Genomic DNA, 26,223 nt, shown 5'->3' on the forward strand with positions numbered 1-26,223 from the left:
TTTCTCTCTCTCTCTTTTTCTCTCTCTCTCTCTCTTTCTCCCTCCCTCCCCACCCATCCCCCTCTCCCTCTCGCTTTTTGCATCTTTCCCTCCCCCCTCATCTCTCTTTCTCAGTTTCTCAATCTCTAATTCAGCTATGGTTTTCTTTTTTTGTTTCCCCCCCCCCCTCAGGAAGAGAAAGAAGCTGCCAAAGATACAAAGGAGTCTGCTGACAAGGGGTGGGCTGAGATGGGGTAAGGTGCTAGGTCAGTGCCCAGAAAGGGAAGATATTGAGTGCAGTAAACCTGTGACTTTTATGTTTATGTTTGGCCTTTCAACGACAGAAATTACTCTGGAAAAGGGAATTTCCTGAGAGGTTCGTACTCCTCATTGCTCCTAGAACATGTTCTGCTCTCATTTGGTTTTCCCTGCCATACTTTTTGGTAGTGAAGAGTGCCACAAGAATACTTTTTCACTTATGAAAAGCAACACAGATGGAAACTTATGTAAATGAAAACACTGGCTCTCCCTTTTCAAGGTGGAAATTTCAAGAATTTAATGACCAAATGGACTCTACTCTGTTTCTGCCAATTGACCTGGTGACCTTGGGTACATCATCTAACCTCTGTGCCTTCAGTCAATCACAGGACCATGGACTGGGAGTGAAAAAAAGGTCTTTGAGATGATCCAGTCCAACTCTCTTCATATTGTAATAGGGGAAGGTAAGATATATGGAGATTATGTGGTTTACCCACCCAAGGTTACATAGCTAAGTAAGTGGCAGAGCTTAGACCTGAATTCAAATCCTCTAACCCCCAAATCAGTGCCCTTTATAGCTAAAGTCACATTTACCCAACAGAATGGATTTTAAAAGAAAATAAAGTACACTGACCATTGCAGAAGAAAAGTCAATGCAAAATAGCAAATAAGGGATATAGTAACACAGATCATCATCACAGTTCTAATGAGTCATGAATGTGAAATAGACACTTTCTTCCCCCTTTACCAAAGGGTTCGTGAGTCCCTATGTGAAACAGACCAGGCTAGTGCTATAGATAGAATCTATACCCTAAGTTATAAAGTGAGGAAGAGGGGCGGCAAGGTGGCACAGTGAATAAAGAGCACTGGCCCTGAGTCAAGAGGAACTGAGCTCAAATCCAGCCCAGATACTTACTATCTGTGTGACCTTGGGCAAGTCACTTACCCTCAATTGCCCTGCCTTCCCCCCTGAAAAAAAAATTAAATTAAAAAAGAAAGTGAGGTAGACAAACCTCATGCCAACAGCTGTACATGACTTCATACACAATCATTGGAGCCAGGTGGGGACGATACAGCCTGAAGCCTTTGGAAATAGCCTCCACAACTTGTAAATTGGATTCCTTCGCAAAAGGCATCTTGCCCTCAGTAAAAACCTCCCACATCAGAATTCCTAAAAAGTAAAATATACAAAGGCAAGTTGGAGAGGAGGGGAATGATTACTTTAAAAAAAATTGTTGTCTGTCTGGAATGGGCTTAGGGGAGGAATAAAATAGGGACAGCTATCTACCTCCAGAGAGAGAACTGATAAACTTGGAATGCAAATTGAAGTGTAATTTTCTCACTTCATTTTTCCTGCTTTTTTGTAATATGACAAATATGAAAATATGTTTTGTATGATTTCACATGCGTAACATATCACATTGCTTGCTTCTCAGTGGGTGAAGGGAGTGGGAGGGTGGAGAGAATTTGGAACTCAAAATTTAAAAAGAAAAGAATCTTTAAATAAATAATAAATTTTATTTTTAAAAGCATCCTTTAGTGATGATGAAGCACCCTACCCAGCTCCTAAATGAGAAGTGATGGATTCAAACTGCAGAATGAGACGTATATATTTTGGTCATGGCCAGTGTGGGAAATTGTCTTACTTGACTATGCATGTTTGTTTTTGTTTTTGTTTTTCATTTTTCTTTTCAGGGGTGGGATGAGAGAAAGAGGAAATAGATTTTCATTAATTGAAAAAAATAAAGAGTTCTTTAGTATATAAGGCAGTGTCTTACACATAGGAGGTATTCAATAAATAGTTGTTAATTACAAAGGACTACTTAAAGACAATCCCAACCAGAATTCTTTAGTATTCACCTGAAAAGTAACTTGGGTTGTTGCCATGTACACACATGGGTGCAACCTCTCAGCTAAATTGTTGTCCATAGGCTTATTTTCTCACCTATAAAATGAGAGGTTTGAACTAGACCATCTGCAAAGTCCTTTCCTCTTTGGACATTCTATGATTCTATTATTCTAAAGTGTCATTGGCTATTACCACTATGTGTTTAAGTAGTGAAGATCTAAAGACACTGAGGTTACCCATTTGATACTGTTGAGGACTTGAATTTTTCTTTGTCTTTTCTCTGTTCCCTAGTTACAAACTCCATTCCTAACCGTGGCCAGCCATTACGGAAATGAGGGAGACTAGAGAGTGTGAATGATTGAGCTCAGATCTGTCACTAATCTTGAAAAAAAAGTAGATGTTCTATTAAGGATCACCTTCCTATATGAAGACTAGCATATACAAGTACATAGAGTTTTATACTGTACTAAACTAAGGCTCTATCATTTCTTAAGCTATATAAATCCTACAAAATCTCAAGAAAATGAATTAAGTATGGTGAATCTATTCTGTGAACAAAGGGTAATAAGTTCATGTTTCCCCCAGGCGAATAATAGGACCATCTTCTAAGTGTAAATACTAGCTCTATTTACAAATTCATTAACTGATGAAGAATTTCATTACACAACAGCTACAGATACCCTGGGATAAATTTTCTTTTCAAGACAGTGGTGGGGAAAAGCTCTCGAGGAAAGGGAAAGAGTGACTGTCTTTTTCAATAGGCAGACTCTGTTTTAATTTAAAATTTAAAGTTTTAATTAACTCCTCACTTGGAAAGGAAAATGAGCAGTCTCATAAGAGTATACATCATAGAAGCCACCAAAGGCTGTTTGGTTGTTTCAGAGCACACAAAGCAAGACCATAGACCCAAGAAGACTCCATGAGAATCTTATCTTGCACTAAGAAACAAGGTGGACTGATGATCTTCGTCTACTAAGACAACCAATGTCAAATCAGCTTCATCAAGTAAACTCACCAAATGACCAGACATCAGATTTGCTGCTGTATTTGTTGAAGTGAAAGACTTCAGGGGCTGACCACTTGACTGGGAACTTGGCACCTGAAGAGCTGATATATTCATCATCCAAAACATACCTACAACCAAGTGAATATAAATACATAGATATACTACATTAATTATGACAGGTCCCCCCTTTTCATTCAAATCCTCAGGGAAGTTTGGGTTGGCTACATAGTGAAACCCTCCTAAAAAGAGGCAAGGCATAATATAAAAAACTTTTGTGACTCTCTTGTTAACAGTGTGGATACTATTTTGCTTCAAATAACTTCAGTATTTATGGTGTTGTTTGGTTCTCAGAAACCTATTCCTCATACCAAACATGAACTTTTGTTTTATTTTATTTTTGCTTTTTTGGAGGGGGTAAAATAGGACAATTAGGGTTAAGTGACTTGCCCAAGGTCACACGGCTAGTTTTGTGTTAAGTGTCTGAGGCCGGATTTGAACTCAGGTACTCCTGACAACAGGGTCAGTGCCCTCTTCACTGCACCACCTAGCCGCACCCAAACATGAACTTTTAAATCACAAGTCATTGGCCTGGATGTGTTTATCATTATAATAACCTACATATTAAAAGGTATATACCAGGTTAGCGAGGTGGCACAGTGAGTAAAGCACCGGCCCCGGAGTCAGGAGGACCTGAGTTCGGTTCCAGTCTCAGACACTTAACACCCACACAAAAAAAACTAGCCATGTAACCTTGGGCAAGTTACTTAACTCCAATTGCCCTCCAAAAAAGGCAAAAAAAAAAAGGTATATACCAGTCCCTGAAAACATACTCATTCTTCTCTGGAAGGAGCTGGGGGTCTATAGGTATACACAGTCAGATGCTATTGTTACAGCAGCTTTACTTAATTGTTTTCTTTGTTACAAGGGAGGGCTGAATGGCAGAGACATGTTGGGAAATGATTGTAGTATTAAAAACAAAAAAAAATTAATAAAGCTTTAAAAAAGCAGCATATTGAAGTAGTCCAGCAAGCAATTTTGGGAAGGGAAAAAACATAGGAAGCAACCCCAAGCATAAAATTTCATGAATACATTTTAACACAGAATGAATTTAAAATTAAAATTTTAAATTTAAAAAGGAATGAATTTAAAGGTTGTTTCAATGTCTTCTTATTCAACTGTTAACACTTGACATTTGCTATTTTTTAATCAAAAATCCCTCATTTATTATAAAGACCCTGTATGGAAAATGAACAGAGATAATTATCACCTCCTTTGACAGAACTTTGGACTAGCTTCCAGGAAATGAGTGAGTCTCTAAAGCTTTGGATAATGATATTGTGAAGACATGCCCCATTTCAAAAGAACACACACACACACACACACACACACACACCAGAAATCCTCTGGTCTATACAACATTTTTTGTCTGTATATGTCTTTCTTTTTGTGTGTCTCTATCTCTCTGTCTTTCTGTCTCTTACAAAGAAAAACCAAATGCCTCATTATAAAGCTGAAAGAATGACCAGAATTATGGACAGGAAATTACTTAAAGGAGGAAACCTCAATCTAACACCTGGACTGAATATACGCACAGGTGGTTTCAGCTCCCCAGAACTGGGTCAACAGGAAATAATAGCCACAAATACAGATAGCCCAGAAACTAACTCTCCCTTAGAGTGCAGGGCTGGTTGATAGAATTTTCTTTCCCAACTTTTAAGAGTCTACTCATCTTTCAGGATGGGGCTCAAGTACCCCATCCTAAAGGAAGCCTTCCTGAGTCCTGAGTCTTTCCTTTGCCCAACCCTTCTGCAGTAGTCTTAATACTATATTTTGCATCACAATTAGTCCATGTAGGTAGCACAAAGTCTTTGTTTTCATTGTGCGTTGTGTATAGGAGGCACATGATGATCATTAAGTTAACTTGGAACAAAAGCAAAGCTTAGAAAAAAGAAAAGAAACAAAATGATGTATTCTATTACCTTGTCATTCCAAAGTCCGAAATTTTCACTATGCATGTAGAGCTGACCAAACAATTTCTGGCAGCCTGTGGCAAAGGGAGAAAGATTGCATGGGCAAAAGTCTACTCCAGCAAGACTTTTTCAATCATAGCTTCCCCCTCCCAGTTCATTTGTACTCCTTTCTCCATCTTACAGCCTCTGCCCCATGACCCATTTGTAGAAGCTCCTGTGGAGGATAATAACCCCATTGATTATTGTTGTTGTTCAGCTGTATGCAACTCTTTATGATGCCATTTGGGGTTTTCTTGGCAAAGAAACTAGTGGTTCTCCATTTCCTTCTCCAGCACATTTGACAGATGAGGAAACTGAGGCAAACAGGGTGAAGTGACTTGCCAAAGGTCACACAGCTAGTAAGTCTCTGAGGCTGGATGTGAACTCACAAAGACGAGTCTTCCTGACTCCAGGTCCTAGCTGCCTTCACACAATAGATTTTTAAAATGATGGCACTCTTCAATGAGATTTCTTGCTTTCTTGGAGAGTTGTCTGGGTCTCAGAGAATTTGCTGGCTTGTGGTTGTGTAACTAATAAGCGTCAAATGCAAGATCTGAACCCAAGTCTGCCTTACTCCAAGCCCATCACTCTAGCCTCTACAATAAACTACACTTATTTTTTTTAATCCTGGGAGAGAATGTTGGACTACAAGTCAGTAAAGACTGAGTTTAAATCCTGTTTCAGACTCGTACAAGCTGTGTGCCCCTGGGCAAGTTACTTTACTTTCTCTCAGCCTCAGTTTCCTCATCTGTAAAATGGGCATAAATAATAGCACTTACCTCATAGGGATCAAATAAGATGACATATGCAAAGCACTTTGTAAACCTTAAAGCACTATACAAATTATAGCTATTATTAATAATAGCAAACACACACAAAATCCAAACAACTCTGTTCTCCAAAGAAACTGCATGCCCTTTATTTTTATTTCACTCTTCCTCAAATGTCATCTTTGATACATCAACCCAGGAAAGATTTACTCGCTCTAAGATAAAACTCTTAACTATAAATCTTAGCATTATTTCCTGAGCTATGTGATAAACATAACTTACATTAATATAAGTATATATGAGTAAGTAAATGTTCTGTGTTGAACAACTGGCCTCTGATTGATAATTAAGTTCTAGGGAGTTGCCTGAGTCATAAAGTTCAAAGAACTTATTAACTTTTATGAACACAAAGTGCACACAAAAAGAATATTTGTGCACATCAACCGGCCTTTGACTTAGTAGATAAGTTTTACCAAGGGTGTTGCCCTAAGTACTCAGAGACTAGCCCTGTTTTCCTAATCCCATGCCCAGGCCTTCCAATACACCATCATCCTAAAAATTCCCTCAGTGCTTCAGTCTTTGTACTTCAATATCCCAGACACCCTTGACTTCATCCACATAGGTAATCCTTCCACTTGTGGTGTACCTTCATTATAATCATGGGTTGTCCTACTTTTTGTTTTTTAAACATTTGTTTTTAAAACTTTGAGTTCCAGATTTTTTCCCTTCCTCCTTCCTCACCCATCCCCACTGGGAAGACAAGCAATTCAATATAGTTTGTACATGTGCAGTTACCCAAATCATTTCCATAGCTGTCATATTGTGAAAGACCAACTATATTTCCCTCCATCTTATCCCAAACCCCACTTACTCCATTTTCTCCTTTGACCCTATCCCTTTTCAAAAATGTTTGCTTCTAACTACCCTCCCCCCAAATCTGCCCTCCCTTTTATCATCTGCTTCCTATCCCCTACCCCCCTATTTTCCTGTCTGGTAAGATACACAGTAAAGTGTGTATGTTATTCCCTCCTTAAGCCAAATTCAATGAGAATAAGGTTGTTCCATTCCCTTTCACCTTCCTGTTCTTCCCCTCCATTGTAACAGTTTTCTCTTGCCTCTTTTATATGAGATAATTTACCCTAATCTATCTCCTCCTCCCAATAAATTCCTCTCTCACCTCTTAATTTTATTTTTTAGATATCATCCCTTCATATTCAACTAATCCTGTGCCCTCTGTCTATGTATACATGAACATACATATGCCCACTCTCACATATATTTATATACACATACACATAATATATATAAATATATATACACATATATTCCCTTCAACTATCCTCATACTGAGAACAGTCTTATGAGTTACAATTATGATTTTTCCATGTAAGAATATAAATAGTTCAACTTTAATAAGTTCCTTATGATTTCTTTCTCCTGTTTACCTTCTCATGCTTCTTGTATTTGAAAGTCAAATTTTCTGTTCAGCTCTGGTTTTTTCATCAAGAATATTTGAAAATCCTCTATTTCATTGAATGACCATATTTTCCCCTGAAGCATTATACTCAGTTTTGCTTGGTAAGTGATTCTTGGTTTTAATCCCAGCTCCTTTGACCTCCAGAATTTCACATTCCAAGCCCTTCAATCCCTTAGTGTAGAAGCTGCTAGGTCTTGTGTTATCCTGATTGTGTCTCCACAATACTCAAATTGTTTCTTCCTGACTGCTTGCAGTATTTTTGTCCTTGACCTGGGAGTTCTGGAATTTGACTATAATATTCGTTATCCTACATTTTAAAAAATTGTCACCTAGCAGCCAACTTTCTATTGGGGAAACTCTCTACATTTAGCTAGGCAGGCTGTCAGGCTGTGAGACCATCACCAGGTTTCTATTCAAAGCCCTGGTAAGAGTCACCAAACCATATGTTAATCTGTGATCTAAGGCTTCAAGAACCCAGGGTCACTTCCACTCTACCAAAAGGCAAGTACTGTTTATGTCCTGAAATAGGGCTTTAGACAAGGTTTATATTTAAAGGGTTTATAATTTCCAATTAAAATCAAGGTGATTTAGTCGAATGTAAGCTATCTCACTTTTATATCTCTATCTTTACCTCCTAACATTTCACCTGGTACATACTAAGGCATTTAATAAATGAGTCTTTAATCAATCATTCAGTCCATAAGCCTTTATCAAGAACTTACATAGTGCTAGGCACTGTGTCAGGTGCTATAGTTCCTGTCCTTAAGGATCTTATATTCAGAGGAAAAGCTGGGAGGAGGTAGAATACAATAAATAAATATAGAATAGATACATACTGGAAGGTTGGTAGGACCTTCCAGAGCTTGTCCCACACTGGCATAGTCTTCCAGAAACCAAGATTCCATCCATGTCTAATAAGGCACTGAGTAAAATACAAATGAAGCAAAGGTCTACCATCTTGAATAAAGAGTTAACAACTCATGCTTACCAAATCCCTGTGAATAAAACTATTCCTCTCCAGGTATTCCATGCCTTCACATACATCCTGGCACATGCTCAGTAGTACTCCTCTACTAAGTCTTCCTTGTCTCTGTCTGAGATAATGAAGCAGAGAGCCATTTTCCATAAACTCTGTTACTATGTAGAGTGGCTTCTGTTGGATGCATACTCCATAAAGTTGTACTAGTCTCGAATGAGATAATGTCCTGTTCAAGAAATACATTGCAGTAATTGAAAGTTTATAATTCACTTAAACAGAATTGGGTTGGGTTGGGTTGGTTTGGTTTGATTTTTGAGGGGAGAGATTTTTCAAAGTGCTTTGGAATAATTGGAGAACTTATCATTTTCATCTTCTGAATACTATATTAACAAAATTTTACAACTTGACTACAAAGATGGCACAGCAGTTTTCTTCTCTTTAACTAGCTTAAGTGGGGATTAAACAGTATGTCCGAAGTGATAGAACTGGTCTACTTCAGAGTGTGAGATGAAATACCTCTATCTCCACTAATCAGTTCCCAGTGTTCTTCATTTAGCTGGGAGGTAATGACATGGATATTCCAAATCAGCAGATAATTTTAAAATGTCAATTATAATCAGAAAAATAATGACTGATTGAGCACCAGATGAAGGGACTGAGTGATGATTGAAAAACCTGCTTGAGTTTAACATATATCATGATTAGTCATAACTAGGATATGGTAATTATGACTTTGACCTGAGGCACTGAAATTTAAAGGATGAAGACAGTATTTATAGTAGTGGCCTTGAGGTATCCTCAAATTGCTACTAATGTCTCTCCCCAAGTGAGTTTGTTTCAGAAAAGTTGACTTGAAAATACATTTTATACTGGTTGCTGTGAGTAGCAAAATATCTAGTTACAGCCATAAGTAATCTAAAATGTAGGGGTGCTATATGTGAATAATCAAGAGTTGTTATACTGAAATTGCTTAGAAAAAACACAAATTTACACTATGAAAAAATAAAAAGAAAAAAAGACAAATATTTCAGCAGCTTTGAGCTAATTCTGATCAACAAGACAAAGAGCTTAATAGATAATGAAACAAAAATGTCTTTTCCATGATAAATGAACCATGTCATATTCCAACCATACTTTTGAAAGAATGGATTTGAGATCAAGGTGTTTTGTTTGTAGTTGTTGTTCAGGAGCTATGATTTCATCAGTGCAGGGAAATAATGCAGATCTTGTAACTCAAGGCCTTAGAGAGCTCCTAGGGGCACACTGAGAGGATCCTCAAAAAGATGTTTGGTTAACATTTAGAAAAGGAAGTGATAATTACAAAGAGCCAGCATGGCTTCATTAAGAACAGGTCATACCAGACTAACTTGATTTCCTTGTTGCTTTTTTTTTTAAATAGGATTGTTAAAGTAGTAGATTGAGGAGAATTTTTGTGGACATAGTTTACCTTGAGATAAAATTAGCTGATATTATTCTTATGGGGAAAAAATGGAGTTATAGATTAAACAATAATACAATCAGATGAATTAGAAGCTGGTTGGATGGCCAGACTCAAAGGATGGTTGGTAAATAGTTCAATGTCAATGTGTCCAATAGAGTATACCAAGGATCTGTGCTTGGCCTTATACAGTTTAACATTTTTTTTGTTTTTTTTTTTGGAGGGGCAATTGGGGTTCAATGACTTGCCCAAGGTCACATGGTTAGTGTTAAGTGTCTGAGGCCAGATTTGAACTCAGGTCCTCCTGACTCCCAGGCTGCTGCTCTACTCACTGTACCACCTAGCTGCCCCCAGTTTAACATTTATAGAAATCATTTTAGATACATTCTTAGAAGATGTTCTCATCAAAGTTGCAAATGACACAAAGCTTGTTAGCTAACAGAGTCAGGATGTAAAAGCATCTTGACAAGCTAGATCACTGGGCTAAATCTAACAAGATAACATTAAGGAAAGATAAATACAAAGTCTTGCATTTGGATATCAAAGGTCAACTTCACAAGTCCAACAAGGAAGGAACATAGGCAGTAGTTGGTCTAAAAAAGATCTGGAGATCTTATCAGCAAGCTCAATATGAGTCATCAATGTGTTGTAGCAGCCAAAAAGGCTATTTCTAGGAGCTATGCTCCCCCTTAATGTAGCTCGAGTCTTCACTTGACATTGACCTAAAACCTGATTTTTTTTCTGCTTGCCTAAGAACCCCAACCACTCCTCTCTCCCTCTCCTAACCCCTCCCTTTTTTTCTTTTCACATATTTTTTCTTATACCTGTTGAACTCTCCATGTGAACTATAACCTAAAGATTGACTTATTTAAGGGTTAGAATTGAGTTTGGGAAGATAGAGGTAAAGAGTAGCTACCCAGGTATACGGCCCTAGAGAAGCAACAGCCAAGAGAAGCCCTTCTCACAACCCTAGAAAATACATACATACATACACAGACACACACAGATATATAGATCTATCTCTCTATATCTGTCTCCATATGTCTATATTTATCTACATATGTATATATGTGTGTGTGTGGAGAGAGAGAGAGAGAGAGAGAGAGAGAGAGTAAAGCATTCATGCTCTCTCAGTTTCCCTGTGATGTTTCCTTATGAGGCAGAAGTGACACTAGGTTCTTGAAGTCAGTGAAGTTCAAATTCTTCTATGTCCTAATAAACCAGAAAGACTTCCAGTATGGTCCTGACTGCTGCTTATCATCAGCCTGTCCAAGGACAAAGCTTTGGCCACAGCTACTCATAAAGATATTCTCTCTCTTTTTTAAGTTTTTGGAGGTTGGAAGGCAGGGTGATTTGTGTTAAGTGACTTGCCCAAGGTCACACAGCTAAGTAAGTTTTAAGTGTCTGAGGCTGAATTGAACTCAGGTCCTCCTGACTCCAGGGCCAGTATTCTATTCACTGTGCCACCTAGCCACCCCTAGATATTCTCTTCATGAAGACACAACCAAAAAGATATTCCACCAGTGGAGAGTTGATTTTTGCAATAACCTTTTGAAGTTGTCAAGCAAGCCATTCATCTTTTAAGGACAAGTTAGCCCTTTTAGGTTAATATGATGCTGTCACCTCTAAAAGATAGGTCATGTCAGGGGCGGCCAGGTAGCACAGTGAGTAAGAGCACCCGCTCCAGTGTTGAGAAGACCTGGAGATCGAATCCTGGGCTCAGACACTTTGCACCCACCCAGAAACACCTGGCTGTGTAACCTTGAGCAAGTTACTTAACCCCAATTGCTTAGGGGTGGCCAGGTGGCTCAGCGAGTAAGAGCACTGGCTCCAGTGTCGGGATGACCTGGATCAAATCCGGGCTCAGATACTCAGCACCACACCCAGAAATAACTGGCCATGTAACCTTGAGCAAGTTACTTAACCCCGATTGCTAAAAAAAAAAAAAAAAAGATAGGTCATGTCTTCTCAGTTACTACAGGTCCCACATTCTTTCTTTGATTACACCTTTCAGCATTTATTTGGGTGTTACATATACTTACATCATCACTTTAGCCTCCTCAATGAAGTCATCTTCTGACATGGTTCCTTCATTGACGGCCTTAATAGCAACTAGGATACAGGATCTCCATTTACCTAAATGGACCACACCAAACTGGCCTTTTCCAACCTCCTTTATAAAAGTCAATTCAGACTGATCAATCTCCCATTTCTCTGGAAAAATAAAATCTATATGTTACTTATGAAGAGGGTAGAGAATCATAAATGATCAAAACTGGAAGGGGCCATAGAGACTATCCAATCCAACCTCTCAATCTTACAGATGGAGAAACTGAAGAGCTAAGAAATGACCTAATAGGCCTAAAGTCCTAACTTTTGTTAAGGGATATTTTCACTCAAAAGAGTACTCCTATATTTTCCAGGGGAAAAAATGTTATTTTGCAGGCATTTTGAACTGCCAATATAGTGTTCAAAAGGACAGACACAAGGGGGAATGTTTTCCTAGTGTTCCCTCCAATTAAATTGTCAAATGTTCTTACATGTGTATATACAAAAACGCAATTCTAAGGTTTTTGTTTGTTTGTTTTTCTCAGGGGATACTTTAAATTTTTATATTTTCTAAGGGACATTTCTTTAAGAAATTTTCCCCCAGGAGGGGGCCACATTTCCCATTCTTTCTAATTCAGGTCTACCAAATGTCAACATTGGATTAAACCAGAGGTTCCCAAACTGGCCCTAGGCAGAGTACTGAAGTAGATGACATCTGGCTTTAAGAAAGTTCTTCCTCTTCTTTTCTACCTCCCTCTCTACCAGTCCCTTCCCTATCCCTACATTAACTTCTGTGTCTTTTTTCTCCAATGTATTTCCTTTCTTCACCCCCACCTCAAGGCATCAGCTTCTGGGCTGACCTGGACTCTCCTAACAAAGAGAAAACCAATCAACCAACAAAAATTTATTAAGTGCCTTTTTGATGGAAGGATACTCAACACTCATATTAAGATTATAGGATTTTAGAACTAAAAGGAATTTTGGAGATCTTAGGGATTTAACCTAAAAATCTGCCTCTGAGGGTTGTTGAGGATCAAATGAGATAATTGTAAAGAACTTAGTATAGTACCTGGCATAGAGTAAGTGTTATATAAGTGTTAGTTATTATTATTACTCTTTAACTGTATAGCATTTTGCATTAAGCAAGGTGGGCACTTGGAATGGAATTTCTTTATGAGGTCTACTATTTCATTACAATAGAATTTCAAACTCTACCATAGCTAAAACCAGCTGTTGCTGGCAAGCAGTTTCCCATGGAGCCAACTGGATACCGGAGACGGGTTATGAGCCCTAAGAAGGAAAAGAAGCTAGAATTATATTCCTAAATTAAAAGCCCACTTACTAAATTAGAGGAGAAAATTAAACACAAATCCTGTCCTCAAGTATAACTGAATTTCACTCCTTTTCCTACAGATATTTTCCCAGTCAACACAGTTCTTCATGAGAATAACATTTGAAAATGACAAGCTGTTCCACATCTTTGGCTCTCCATAAGTCCCTAACTACAGCTGTGTCCTCTTTCTTCTGTACAGAATTCTTTGCCTCCCATTTTATTGAGAAGGATCTCATCACTCTTCCTATCAAAAACCTTCAATGGCTTTTTATTGCCTATTAAATCAAATATAAATTCCTTATCCTGGCTTTCAAGGCCCTCTACACCCTGATTGGAACTTACTTGTCTAGCTTTATCCATCAGTTTTCCCCTTCATGTACTCTACATTTTAGCCAAAATGGACTACTTTCTATTCTCTTGTTTTTATCCTTTCCTTTGGCTTCTTAACTGCTCCGGCCAGATCCCATACCCAAATATATATTCCTTTCTTCATTTCTTCCCATTGAAATGACTCTCTTCCTTCAAGACCTATTCAGATGCGACCTCCATGAAATCTTCCTTGACTTGACCTCTCTTCCCACTCCCACTCCCATTTAAAAGTGATCTCTCCTTCCCCTTCCTAAAATTTCTTATAAAACTTTGTCTAGATTCCTCCTTTGCATTTATATTCTGCCTGTTATTACAATTATTTTTGTAATATCCATTGCCTCACCCACTAGATTTTTAAGTTCATTGAGGGCAGAGTCTGTGTTATATATTTCATCTCAGTATCTTTGTACATGGTAGGCATTTAATCTATGTTTGAATTGAATTGAATTGAATTTCTCCTCTGTTTATAAATGTCTTCTGGTCTGTCTTAATTATGCTTTAAATTTTTTTAAACCCTTACATTTGTTTGATCATGCTAACTTCCCAAGTTATAAAGTTCTATCCTTTCCTTTTACTGTCAAACTTTTTTAAAGAGTAGTCTATACTCAATGACTTTCTTCTGCACTTATATCCTTCCCCAACACTAAGAAAGCTACTTTTTGCTACTCTATGGAAACCTTCTCTTTAATGTTGTTGTTGACCTAATTATCAAATCCAATAACTGTTTTTCACTTCTCATTTTCCTTGAACTCTATGCAGTGTTTGATCCTGTTGATTACTCTCACCCTTTCTTCAAAAGTCTCACTTCCTGAGCTTTTTCTTACATTTCCTTCTACTTATTGATGGTGTTTTTTTTTCTTTTCCTTGATGGTTCCTCTTCTTTTCCTGTCCTCTAAATGGGGGCATCTACCCAAATCCTAACCTCAACCTCCTTTTCTTCTCTACACCCTCTTTGTGGTTTTATTCTCTCCCAACACATTTTCTGTTACCTTTAATCAGATAAGTCTTAAATCTATTCATCTCTCTCCCTGATCTCTCTCTCCTGGGTGCTAATTTCAAATTTCTACCTATATATTCTGCTCACTCCTTAACATGTACAAAATTGAACTAACATCTTTCCCACAAAACAACTCCTCAACAATTTTCTTATTTCTGTTTATGACACCTGTCATGCTCCTAGTCACCACCACTCCCACAATGTGACACCTCCACTTCTTCCCATCAACCCCTACTGTCCTTTATTTATTATGTCACTTTTTACGTTCTGCCTTACACTATAGTTATTTGTGTATGTCTTATCTCCCTATTAGACTGAAATCTCCTTGAGGATAGGAACTGTTTCTTATTCCTAATTGCCATCTCTACAGAGTTGGTAAGCCTTAGCCTTGCCAACTTTAAAAACCTGAGAATTTAGTCTAATATCTAAATGAGGTAGGAGTGTGGTTATGATAACTTTGAAGAAAAATTCTAAGAATAATTAGTGAGTAATGAGAACTAAGAAAAAATCAACCACTACCTCCATTACCTTTTCATTGAAAACCAGGGCTATCTAAATTCTAGAAGTTTTTAACTATTTAACTTTCCCATTGTGTTTGTTATTTTAAATCCCAATTTAAAATTGGAATATTTCGTTGTAATGGCACAAATAAAAATCCCACAAAACCGTAAAAGAGGGTTGTGTGATTAATTCAGAGAGAGTGGAACAGATAAGTTAGAAACCTGAGGCCCTTTGCACAGGAGATCTAGGTTAAAGGACCCCAGATGGAAGGCAGAATAGTGAAACTGTTACTAAGAGAAGAAAAAAAGGTGGGATCAGAAAATGTCTCTTTGAGGATGTTAATACCAGATGACCCTCTCCCCCATCCCTAGCTTTGTTCCATCCCTACTACAAGACCATAGCTCTAAATCTTCTGTCCTGGTGGAAGATAAGAAAATAATTGAAAGGTGAAGTTTTTATTGTTGTTGTTTCAGCTTATTGAAGATCCAGAAATTTTTTTTACTCCTGCTGACGGTTTAGAAACACCAATTGGACAAGTTTGTTCACACATACAAAAAAGTTGGCATCAAACTGACTTCATTCTTTTAATGAATGAATTTAATCTAATGATGAGGAAACTGTCTTGCATCCCCTCAAATTGAAGTTTCTGAGTTGTTTCTTACCTGCTGCATTGTGCTGATGATACTGAATCAGTTCTGGTATTGATGGGAAAAGGTGTCTTTCACTCACATAGCACTGCCCTGAGTCATGGCTTTTAATCTGATAATGCTTGATGGGCACCTCATCATTCCTGTGACCAAGGGAGGAATAGTTATATAAATAAAATTATTATGGCACCAAGCCATCACAATACTAATCCACCTTAAAAACTTGTAGCAACATTGCACACTAACCAGCCAATTAAAATAAACACACTCTTTAGGCTTAGAGGGAATGTGACCACTGTGGATAGTAAAACTGGTCTGAGACAGGGGGAAAAAAATGGGTTCAAGTTCTGCTTTTCATACATACTGACTGTAAGACCATGAGTAAATCAATTAAACTCTTGGTGCCTTGGGCAACTTTCTAAGACTATAAGTTACAGAGAAGGTTCTGATCATGGGGGTGTTCCCTACACTACTGATTCCCACTTAGAGGTTTATGAAGCACTTTGGGATGATCTAAAAATTCCCTAATGGTGCCTTTAGCAATTGTCTGATTATGTTACGAATATATTCTCCCTCTGTGACAATAAGCATGTGCATGTTTAAGCATTATAAGTTTGTATCTGTAGCAATTTAAAACCATTATGATCATATGCAAAATGATTTTTTGTGGTTGTGTAGCTTGATATGACATCATACTCTGACTGCTTCTGATGAAGTATAACATGTCCTTGTAGTTTCTTAATCTATCATCAAATTGTTTTCAAAGTGTCCTAAAGATTCAACATTTGATCACAAACTGAGACATGCATGAATAACTTCATTTGTATTCTGTATACTGTCTCAGAGGAGCTTCCTCATTCTCCTCTGTTAATCTGTAATCATATCTCATCAGATGTGAAAAAGATTGATTAAGATGTTACAAACATTTACTCTATCATTTTATATTTAGTGTTTTTCTGATTATAGTTAAAATAACATTTTGTACTTTATGATTGAAATTATGTAATGTGAAATTTAATTTGGAACTTTTTGGTTATCATTATCAGTTATCATTATAGTTTTTGTAAGCCATTGTATGTATTATCACAGCCTATTTTAAGTTACTGTATGAATAAATCTAAAAGAATATTGCGAGTAGTATATTAAATTATCCCCAGAAATTTATAACACATTTTTGTTGTTATTGTGGTTGTTATTATTGTTGTTGTTGAAGGGGTTAAAGAAACAAAAACTTTGGAAACAATTGTCCTACAGCAAATGAACTTGCAGGTCTAGATTAAAAATGCTGCACCACTCTAAGACAAGTTCTTTGGCTATTTCATTTGAAGTCCCAGTTTCATGAGTGATCATGGAAAAAGCAGTCTCTGTCCCTAGCAAGTAGTGGGTGCTCAATAAATATTCTCAAATTAATGCTACGATATCACTCTATCTATATGAAATGATAACCCTTTAGTTAGCTTTCATTTCAATTTCATTTTTATCCTTACAAAGTCTTCATATAGAAATATCTACAAACATAGAACAATAAGATTGCAAAGGGCCTCAGAGACTATTTAGTCCAGGGGTTCTTAATCTGGAGTCTGTGAACTTTTTCAAAAATATTTTTAAACTGTATTTTTGTATAGTTTTCTGATATTTTTGATAATTGTATTTTTGATAACTGTAGAATTGGTTTCCTTCATAATGCTATGTATTTTATTGCATGCATTTAGAAATATTCTAAGAAAGGTTCCATAGATTTCATCAGGTTGTCAAATACGTCCATGACACAAAGAAGGTTAAGAACCTCTGTTCTAGTCTAAACTCCTTAGATGAATTGATACATAGATTTTTCTCACTTCTCCCAATCCAACATTCTACCCCCTCTACTATGCTTTTCGAAGCACTTTCTAATTTTTTTCTTTTTTTGGTAATTTTTAAAATTTTAGACTTAAATACAAAATAAGAAAAAAAAACACTGCCATGTGCACAGCAGAATATAAAAGAGGATTCAAAATATAAAACAATAAATTTCCATTTTAAGAAAGTCTATCTGATAAATGCTACAGTGTTCAAAGATGTCCATCTTTACTTCCTTGTAGGTTTTATTTTGTTCTCTGCTGTGCACTTTTTACTTTGTTCTTTTTCCCCCTACCTCCCCCCATCCCCATCCCACAAGAATGCTACAATTAAGCAAGGAGATAAATGCACACAAACATATAGACATATTTATATACACATACATGTATAATCATACACATATACATTCATATGCATTTATGTAAGTCTGTACTATACTTGTTTGCACTGTTTCTCTGAAGTTGGATAATATCTTCCTTCATAAGTCTAAGTCTTTCCATATTTTTCTAAATCTACCAACATATCATTTCCTGCAGCACAACAATATTATTTTAAATAGTTTAAAACAATATTGATTTCTATGGCTGACATACAGCATAGTTTCCTATTTCTTTTTTCTTTTGATTAAACCTATTTCAACTTTAATTTGGTCTGAGATCATGATGACTAGCCCTAGTTTTTTTTCCTAAAAAATTCTATTCCTGATCTTTATTTTATGTTTATGTGCTTTGTAAGTTTTAACCCCATCACTAGCACATACCAATAACTGTTCTTCCCAAAGCATTCAAAGCTTATAGCTACTGACCTTCTCCTTCTTGAGTACACAGAGATGGTGTAAGCTCCCAAACGTCTGGAATCTCTGACAATAAATGCACCTTCTTTGGACTGTAAAACAATTCATTCAACACAGAGGATTATTATTTTTTTTTTTGTCATAAAGACAGATCGACAAAGGAGCCAAGAGAGTTGTGTCAAAGGGAGACTGTTCACCCACAGAGTACAGTCTCATTACTTTGGAGAAACAGCTCATAGAAAATGTTGCAGAAGTTTCTGTTTTCTATTCCAGGAATATTTATTTATTTATTTTAAATTTTTAAAAATTTTAGACAAATACTAAAACTGAAATACATAATAAGAAAAGAAAAAGAAACATTACAAACTTAAATATTAAACTTGGATATAAAATAAGAAAAGAAAAAAACATTTCATGTGCAGAACATAGGAGAGGATTCAAAAATATATAGCAATAACTTAATGTTTCAAGAAAGTCTATACATTAAGTACTGTGCATTAAGTTGAAGGCTGTCCATCTTTGCTTCCTTGTAGGTTTTCTTTTATTCTCTGCTATCTGCTTTTTACTTTGTTCTTTTTTCCCCCTTCCTCCACCCTACCCACCACCCCAAGGCTACAATTGAGCATGGATATATTTATATATAGGTATTGATATATACATACATGTATACATATATACAAATGCACACATACATAAATATATACTTTCCCTAAGAGATTCTACTCCTAATCTTGTTTTTATGTTTGTGCATATCTCTTTTTTTCCTCTCTCTCTTAATTCCTCTACTTCTACCTGAAACCTTACCCTATTACTTAACCTATTCTTTATCCTCCCATTCCCCTAAATCTAAAGACCCTTCTATATCCCTCTTTTAACCTATTCCCTCACCCTCCCTTCTAAAGAACCCTCCTTTATCCTCTCCTCCCTCCCTATCCCTTTAGAGTTTTATTTCTTTTTTAAGTTTAGAAGACTTTTATACTCTTCTAGATGTACATGTATTCCCCCTTTTAAACCCATTCCCAATGAAAGTAGATTTCTAGAACTAACAGTCCCCCTCCCCCATCTAAATGCTCTATATTGGTTCTTCCTCTTGTACCTCATTTGTATAAGATAATTACTCTTTTAGCTGTTCTTGAATGGTTTTACTTTTTAAAGTCATATCATACTTAAGTCTACCCCAATCTTTCTTATAAGCTACCTAATTAGTAGTAACAATCTTAGACATAGGTTTTCCATACATAAAAGGTAAACATTCTATCCTTATTGAGTCCCTTGTAATGGGTCATTGATATGTACCTGTAATAGTAATGGAATTTAAAGATCCCCTGTATTGGCTTGGTTGAATGTTAAAATCCAGAGTTTGTGAATCCCACTTGTGGGATGGACTTGTTGACGTGAAAAGAGAGGGCTGAACTGGGAGGAGCTGGTGACGTGGATTTAGAGATGCACAAGCAGAGAGAGAGTGGCAGAAGAATTTTTGGAAGCAGCATCGTGGAGGTAGAGAGAGGATTGCTGAGGGCCAGTTCGAACTGTCCAGGACTTTTGTTCTTTGTCTGTCTGTTTTGATGTTGTTTTGCCAAATTCGTCCATTGGTGAAGGACAGTGCTGTTGTTGCAGAGGTCCTGAAACCTTGCTGTTGGTTCAGAAGCCCTGAAGAAGGATTTTCTTGTTGCATGTTTACAGAAATCCTGGAAAAGGGTCTTGCTGATGTTTTCAGGGATCCTAGGACTGTTCTGCAGACAGAGAATGAATTAATGAGGACACTGGCAATGTATCTTGTGGCCTTGTTAAGTTTTGTCTCTCAGGAACAGAGATTGCTGAGAACTTGCCTTGGGTCAAGATGAAGAAAAGACCTCTCTTTGGGTTTTAAATGCTGTGACAATATGTTAAGCTTGTTATAACTCTGGTGTAGATGGACTATTCAGTTGTGATCCAGGTGTGGGGAACTTTTGACGTTTTTTTTTTAACAGAGTCCTGAAAGTCTGACAGTTGATCAAATGTCCATTTTTTTCCATTCAAAGTTATGCTTAGCTTTTCTGGGTATGATATTTTTGACTGGAGGCCCCGTTCTTTTGCTCTTCAATATGTAGTGTTCCAAGACCTTTTAGTGCCACCAAGACTAGGTTTTATGTGATTCTAATTGTGTGTGATACTATCAAATGTAAATTGTTTTTTTTTCTTGTTGCTAGTAATATTTTGTCCTTGATCTGGGGGTTTGGGAATTTAACTATGATATTCCTGTGAGTTTTCCTTGTAGGATCTCTTTCAGGTGGTGATCAATGGATTTTTTCTATTTCTACTTTTTCCTCTTGTTCTAATGCTTCAGGACAATTTTCTTTAATTATTTCTTGTATTATTGTATCAAGATTTTTTTTTTGTCAGAAGTTTTAGGTAGTTCAATTATTCCTATGTTTTCTCTTCTTGATCTGCTTTCTAAAAGCATCATGGCCCAGTAAGCAATGAAGTTTGCAGCAAGATAGGATCCCAGACTTCCAGACCTCTTCTCTAGGTCTTGGAATTGCTCCACCTTTCCTCCGCCTCCACTGTATTGCCCCTTCATCTTTACTTTTCCAGGGACTGCAGTAGAGAAGGTGACTTTGTCCTCCCCACGTTGGTGCTATTGTGACCTTCACCAACTCAAACAGAGAAGAACAGGCAGAAAAACTGGAGCTGAGGGGAGAGCTGGGAGGAATGTGGCAGTCTGAGGTATGAGGAGGGGGAACGCAGTGGAGCTGATGAGGTGGCACTCAAACAGATAGAAGATTGCAGCCACTCTGGAATGCAATCTCCTTGCTAGGAGCATTATTTCACTTGTTGTCTTTGTTTACACATCTCTTAACCCCATACCTTACCTGTAGCAGCTACTTAATAAGTGTTTGTTGATTGACTAGTTGAATGAAGGTCAGAGGGTGTTTTGGCTTTGAGGGGGCAGAGTTGGAAGCACAAAAGGAGGTGAATTTATGGTGGAAGTCAGTGGAGAGCTTCTAATTTGTAGTTTTAAATGTCATTGTAGGGGCGGCCAGGTAGCACAGTGAGTAAGAGCACCCGCTCCAGTGTTGGAATGACCTGGAGATCGAATCCTGGGCTCAGACACTTAGCACCCACCCAGAAACACCTGGCCGTGTAACCTTGAGCAAGTTACTTAACCCCGATTGCTTTAAATAAATAAATAAATGGCATTGTGGAGGGCTAAATTTCTAGGTACACCCGGTGAAAAGTGCCACCTAGCAGCATTCCCTTTGGAATCCACTGGCCTAGACATTGAGCTAGTATAACTAAAACCGTTAGTTTCAGAAATACTGAATTCTCCTTACATCACCCTCCCTAAAACATTGATAAGCCTGTGTCATCTTCTAAGGGTGATCAAATAGAGATGTGGGGTGGCCGGGGATGTGGGGAATGGAGGCTAAAACAGTTTCCTCCACTCCTTTCTCTCCCAACTACCTTCTCACTCATAACCTTCATTTTGCTCTTTCTCCCCCTCTTTTCTTTCTGCTTCAAAAAACAGAATACAAAGTACCCCAAGTGTATGTTTGCTCTGTTTTTCTCATCTGATTTAAAGATGGCATTCCTTTATTGTTTTTCCACATGTACAGTGCCCAATCTCCACTCAGTTCCTTCATCATCGACTCATGGTAATCACCTATGCAGGTTACCCTCAGATCTCAAAGGCCATACCTTTACAATGGAGCACAAGTCCTCCCAAACTGGAAAGCTTGCAAGGATGACTATAGTAATGGAATGTATGTCTGTTTATGAAGACCAGCCTCGCTAAATCAGAGGTGCATTACCAGGTTGGCTGCAGAGTGAAGATGCTTTTTGCCACACCAAATCTAGAAGACAGTCACCTAGTCCATAGAGAGTTACAATTTTTGGAAGTAGAGGGACTACACACACCAGTACAAGGTCTTTCAAATATTTAAGTGCGATGTCTACTACGTTAGAAAAGTCCAACAAATAAATAATTAAAAGTCAAGTATAATAAAACTACCCACTGTTACATTCACTTGTATATATGTTATAGGCAATGTTGCTGTCAACTTTTTAATGAAATCAAGGTAGTCCTGTGAAGGTTTCTTAAATTGCAAGTCATCTTCTCCCAGGGTCTAGGATGTCACAGAGTGTAGGGTGGGATGAACTATTAAAAACGAGTGTTCTTATTGTGGATCTAAGGAGCTGTCCTTGAACACTCACAAACATTTTGGGGATATAGTAGTGATAGAAGATTATGAGATGATGATGAAGAGGAGGAAAAGGCGGGAGATAATGCCTTAATCTGTACCTTTTCCCCCCAGCTTTTCCAAGTTCTCTCATATCTCAAGTTATCTTCCTAGCAGTCCGGTGAACTGGGTGATCAGAAGGTGAAGGACCTCTATTCCATTGTGCTAATACTCCCTTTATTCCTCTTCCTTTCCAGGACTATTACAGACTCAGAGAACAGAGTAAGGCATTGTGTCCCAACCAGTATATTGGAACCTGACACTTTGGGAAGTTGCAAAGACTACTTTAGTGTATTTTGATCATGTAGATTTTCTAATTTCTTTTTTGTCACTTTATGACTGAGAGGATAGAGTATGTAATAATGGTGGTAGAGAGAAGAGAAAAAGTAGTGTCTGTGTGTTTATACATGTGTGCAGGTGTGTGCCTGTATGCATGCATGCATACAGTATTTATAATGCCATAACAGGTGGTGAAACAAGGATAGAAAATGTAAATAGTAGGGAAAGGGTGATGCTCCCTCTTGCATCTTGGTCTGCCCCTGCAAGTTCAGTCTTTCAAAAAAAAGACTAGGAAACACTGGATTGAAGGAATGGACTGAACTAAGCCATGAACTGAAGGATGGTAGTCAACTGCAGGGATCCCTTCAAGTTATTAGCATGTGATGTCTAATGAATAGTTGAGAGAAGCTATTCTTAGCTTTCATTTCCTAAGAAACTTCCCATCAGCCCCATAGGAATTATTCTGAGAGTTCCTCCTTCTTAATGTCCTTTATCTATTGCTGGGCCTCTGGCTCTTTCTGCTCTTGGCCATCCTCTTAGCCTTAAAACGTTTTCTTGTCTTATGGATATAATCACAATAAGGCAGAATCTGTAATGCAGACTTCCTGTTTAAGGTTAAGGCTTTTAAACAGTTTCCTTACACCGATGGGTTGGGAGGTGGGGGTGGAGAGCTGTCTTCAAGTCTTACTGGTGCTGGTTTGAAACTCATTAGCTGAGTAGATAACATAAGAACCAAGAATCAGAAGATGTTTTTACCTATAATTTCATAAAATATGAATTAGAGGGACCTTGGTGATCCATTGCATGATAATTCTCTGCTATAGTTTCTTTAATGGAAACTTTTAAAATAGAATTTTCCATTTGTATAACTTTCATGGAAGATAATGAAGCAAAGAACTATGCAAATAACTTATGTTTCACCCACAAGCTATTTGCTTGTTACAAGGTAGTTCAGTATTTTGGTCTACCTGTTTTTCCATTAGTAACTATAAAGGTCAGTCTTGCTTTGGCCATATTTGTTGAACATGGTGTCATTTTTGTACACTTAAGCAATGATCGTTGGGTCCAACTTAAAGGCTATCTCATGTATCCGGTGGGACTGCTATTTCTGCTTCTCTGCTGACTGAGAAAATCAAATATTGATTTTGTATATTTGATTCCATTCTGTAATCAATTCTATTTTATAGTTGCTTGAGCCCTGATCTTTGTCTCTGAGCTAAGTTCAGAAGTTCATGAGTCTAGAAGTTGTTTTCCATCTCTGAGTTAGTTTAAAATTCAGTTGTCCTACAAATCACCTTAACTAGAAGAAATACATTATCTCTATACAGACTTCCATACCCACAAACAAGGGAGACCTGTTGTCTTACTAACAAGTCTTACAGAATGTAGGTGGGCACCAAGAAATCTGTTATCTCTGCTCAACTAATAAGCAGATGAACTCTATCAATCAACATTTTCTCACAACAGGATGGAAGGAGGGGTTGTTGTTAGCCTGAAATGTCCGGCCAATCTTGTTTTTTCCACCTGTGATACTTCAGACTTTGTAACCAGTCACATTGTTTTTTGTCTGCAATGCTTCCTATTCTCTGTTCTCTTGTATTTCCCAAAACTATATGAAGGTTAGTAAGCCCTACCTTGTGGTTTTTTTGACTGACAGAGGAGTTGAGAAATTCCTTTTATTGATAATTATTAGTCTTATCAATAAAGTTTGCCTCAGTTTATCTTAATTTTCAAATGTAACATAGCTAAGTCAAAGTTTTTTAATTTAAACAAGATTTTTATATAATTAGGAATCAGTGCTTTTCATTAAGACTTCAGTTAGCATCTATGGTTGCTGTAATTTAAATGATAGTTAATAAACAACATGAAACCTCTACCATTGCCCTGTTAAGAATAATACCACTAGGGGTGGCCAGGTGGCACAGCGAGTAAGGGCACCGGCCCCAGTGTTGGGATGACCTGGGGATCAAATCTGGGCACAGATACTTAGCACCACACCCAGAAACAACTGGCTGTGTAACCTTGAGCAAGTTACTTAACCCCAATTGCTTAGGGGCGGCCAGGTGGCTCAGCAAGTAAGAGCACCGGCTCCAGAGTCGGGATGATCTGGGGATCAAATCTGGGCACAGATACTTAGCACCACACCCAGAAACAACTGGCTGTGTAACCTTGAGCAAGTTACTTAACCCCGATTGCTTAAAAAAAAAAAAAGAATAATACCACTGGCACTCTGCAGTAAGCATTTGATAAATTAATGAACTGATGTTAACTCACTCTCCAACTGGTTCTTTAAGACCAAAGCAAATTATTAGACACTAATCCCATAAAACCAGTAAACACTTCCTAAAACACAAGAAATAACAATGGTCTGAACTTTAACACATGGAACTTTTAATGAGTCAGGGCAAAGATCATATGGTTTGATAGTCCATTTGGCCAAGTTTTGTGTGTGGAAGAATTAAGTCTATAGAACTGATGTGTTTTAAAACTCAGAATGCTCCTTGACATGAGTGTTGAATTAAATTCTTTTCTATTATTTTCAAAAATGTATTTAGCAATTGTTCTGTTTAAGGCATTATGATAGGTGCTGGAAATAAAAAAATATGGTATAGATCCTGTTGTGAAGGAGTTTGCTATCTTAATGAAGGAAGGAAGGAAAGAAGAAACAGAGAAGGAAGGGGAAGGGAAGGGAAGACAATGGAGGGAAGGGAAAGGAAGGGATGCTGAAAATTATTTCTATGGGAACACAACTCTGACTATCATGATGCAAGTCATTATTTGATTGAAAACATTATTCTATATAAAAATATTTGCTTGCAAATTTTCATAAATATTAATATAAAGTGAAACTGGACTGAGAGAAACGAAGAAAGGAAGTGACAAATGGGTCTTTTTGATGAGTAAAATTGGTTACAAGAGATTCTTGGAAATTTTTTTTGCTGCTCACAGATTCATTCCTAAATATGCTGACTTACCTCTTGTCTCAATAGATCCTCTGCCTGATTCCTGGTGACATTTTTATGGTACCACCTATAATTTTATGAAATATCAATTACCATTATAATGTCATGCATGCTTTATTAAAAAAAAAACACAACATTTTCTCCTTTAGTTTAAAGGGCTACCTTTCATTACTTTAGGCATTCAAAATAGTGTCCTTATTCAGAAGTTCATTCATTCAATCAGTTTTATGCTTAGATTAGTTTTATTATAAACACAGGACAGCCAAATGTAAAACAAGTACACAGCTTGTTCTTTCATACCTTCCAGCTCAACTTTCTGAGACACAGGTTTGTTTAAAAGTTTAAATATGATAGAGTACAAGAAGCTGTAATCTTAGGCAAATACTCTCTTATGTTGAGTTTAAGCTAAAGTGAAAAATTCCAATTTTCCCTTTCCCCCCCAAGAGTTCCTTTGTATACTCCCTGAGA

The 26,223-nt window shown here is 37.3% G+C and overlaps 1 protein-coding gene across 1 annotated transcript in view; it reads right to left on the bottom strand.

The window, feature by feature from the left end:
* The window catches only part of TXK (TXK tyrosine kinase), a 41,459-nt gene that overhangs the window by 8,428 nt on the left and 6,808 nt on the right, over positions 1–26,223 (bottom strand). Inside the window, exons 5-13 of the mRNA XM_069105184.1 lie at positions 25,768–25,822; positions 18,306–18,385; positions 15,677–15,804; positions 13,030–13,104; positions 11,808–11,979; positions 8,337–8,553; positions 5,072–5,136; positions 3,102–3,220; positions 1,251–1,408 (exon numbers count right to left, since the gene is read on the bottom strand). Coding sequence (XP_068961285.1) covers positions 1,251–1,408; positions 3,102–3,220; positions 5,072–5,136; positions 8,337–8,553; positions 11,808–11,979; positions 13,030–13,104; positions 15,677–15,804; positions 18,306–18,385; positions 25,768–25,822 — 1,069 coding nt within the window. The remainder of the gene's footprint in view (positions 1–1,250; positions 1,409–3,101; positions 3,221–5,071; positions 5,137–8,336; positions 8,554–11,807; positions 11,980–13,029; positions 13,105–15,676; positions 15,805–18,305; positions 18,386–25,767; positions 25,823–26,223) is intronic.

Source organism: Petaurus breviceps, unplaced genomic scaffold (assembly GCF_028583685.1).
Source record: "Petaurus breviceps papuanus isolate PSGF00001 unplaced genomic scaffold, PetGlider_PUasm1.0 76, whole genome shotgun sequence".
Taxonomy (NCBI): Eukaryota; Metazoa; Chordata; class Mammalia; order Diprotodontia; family Petauridae; genus Petaurus; species Petaurus breviceps.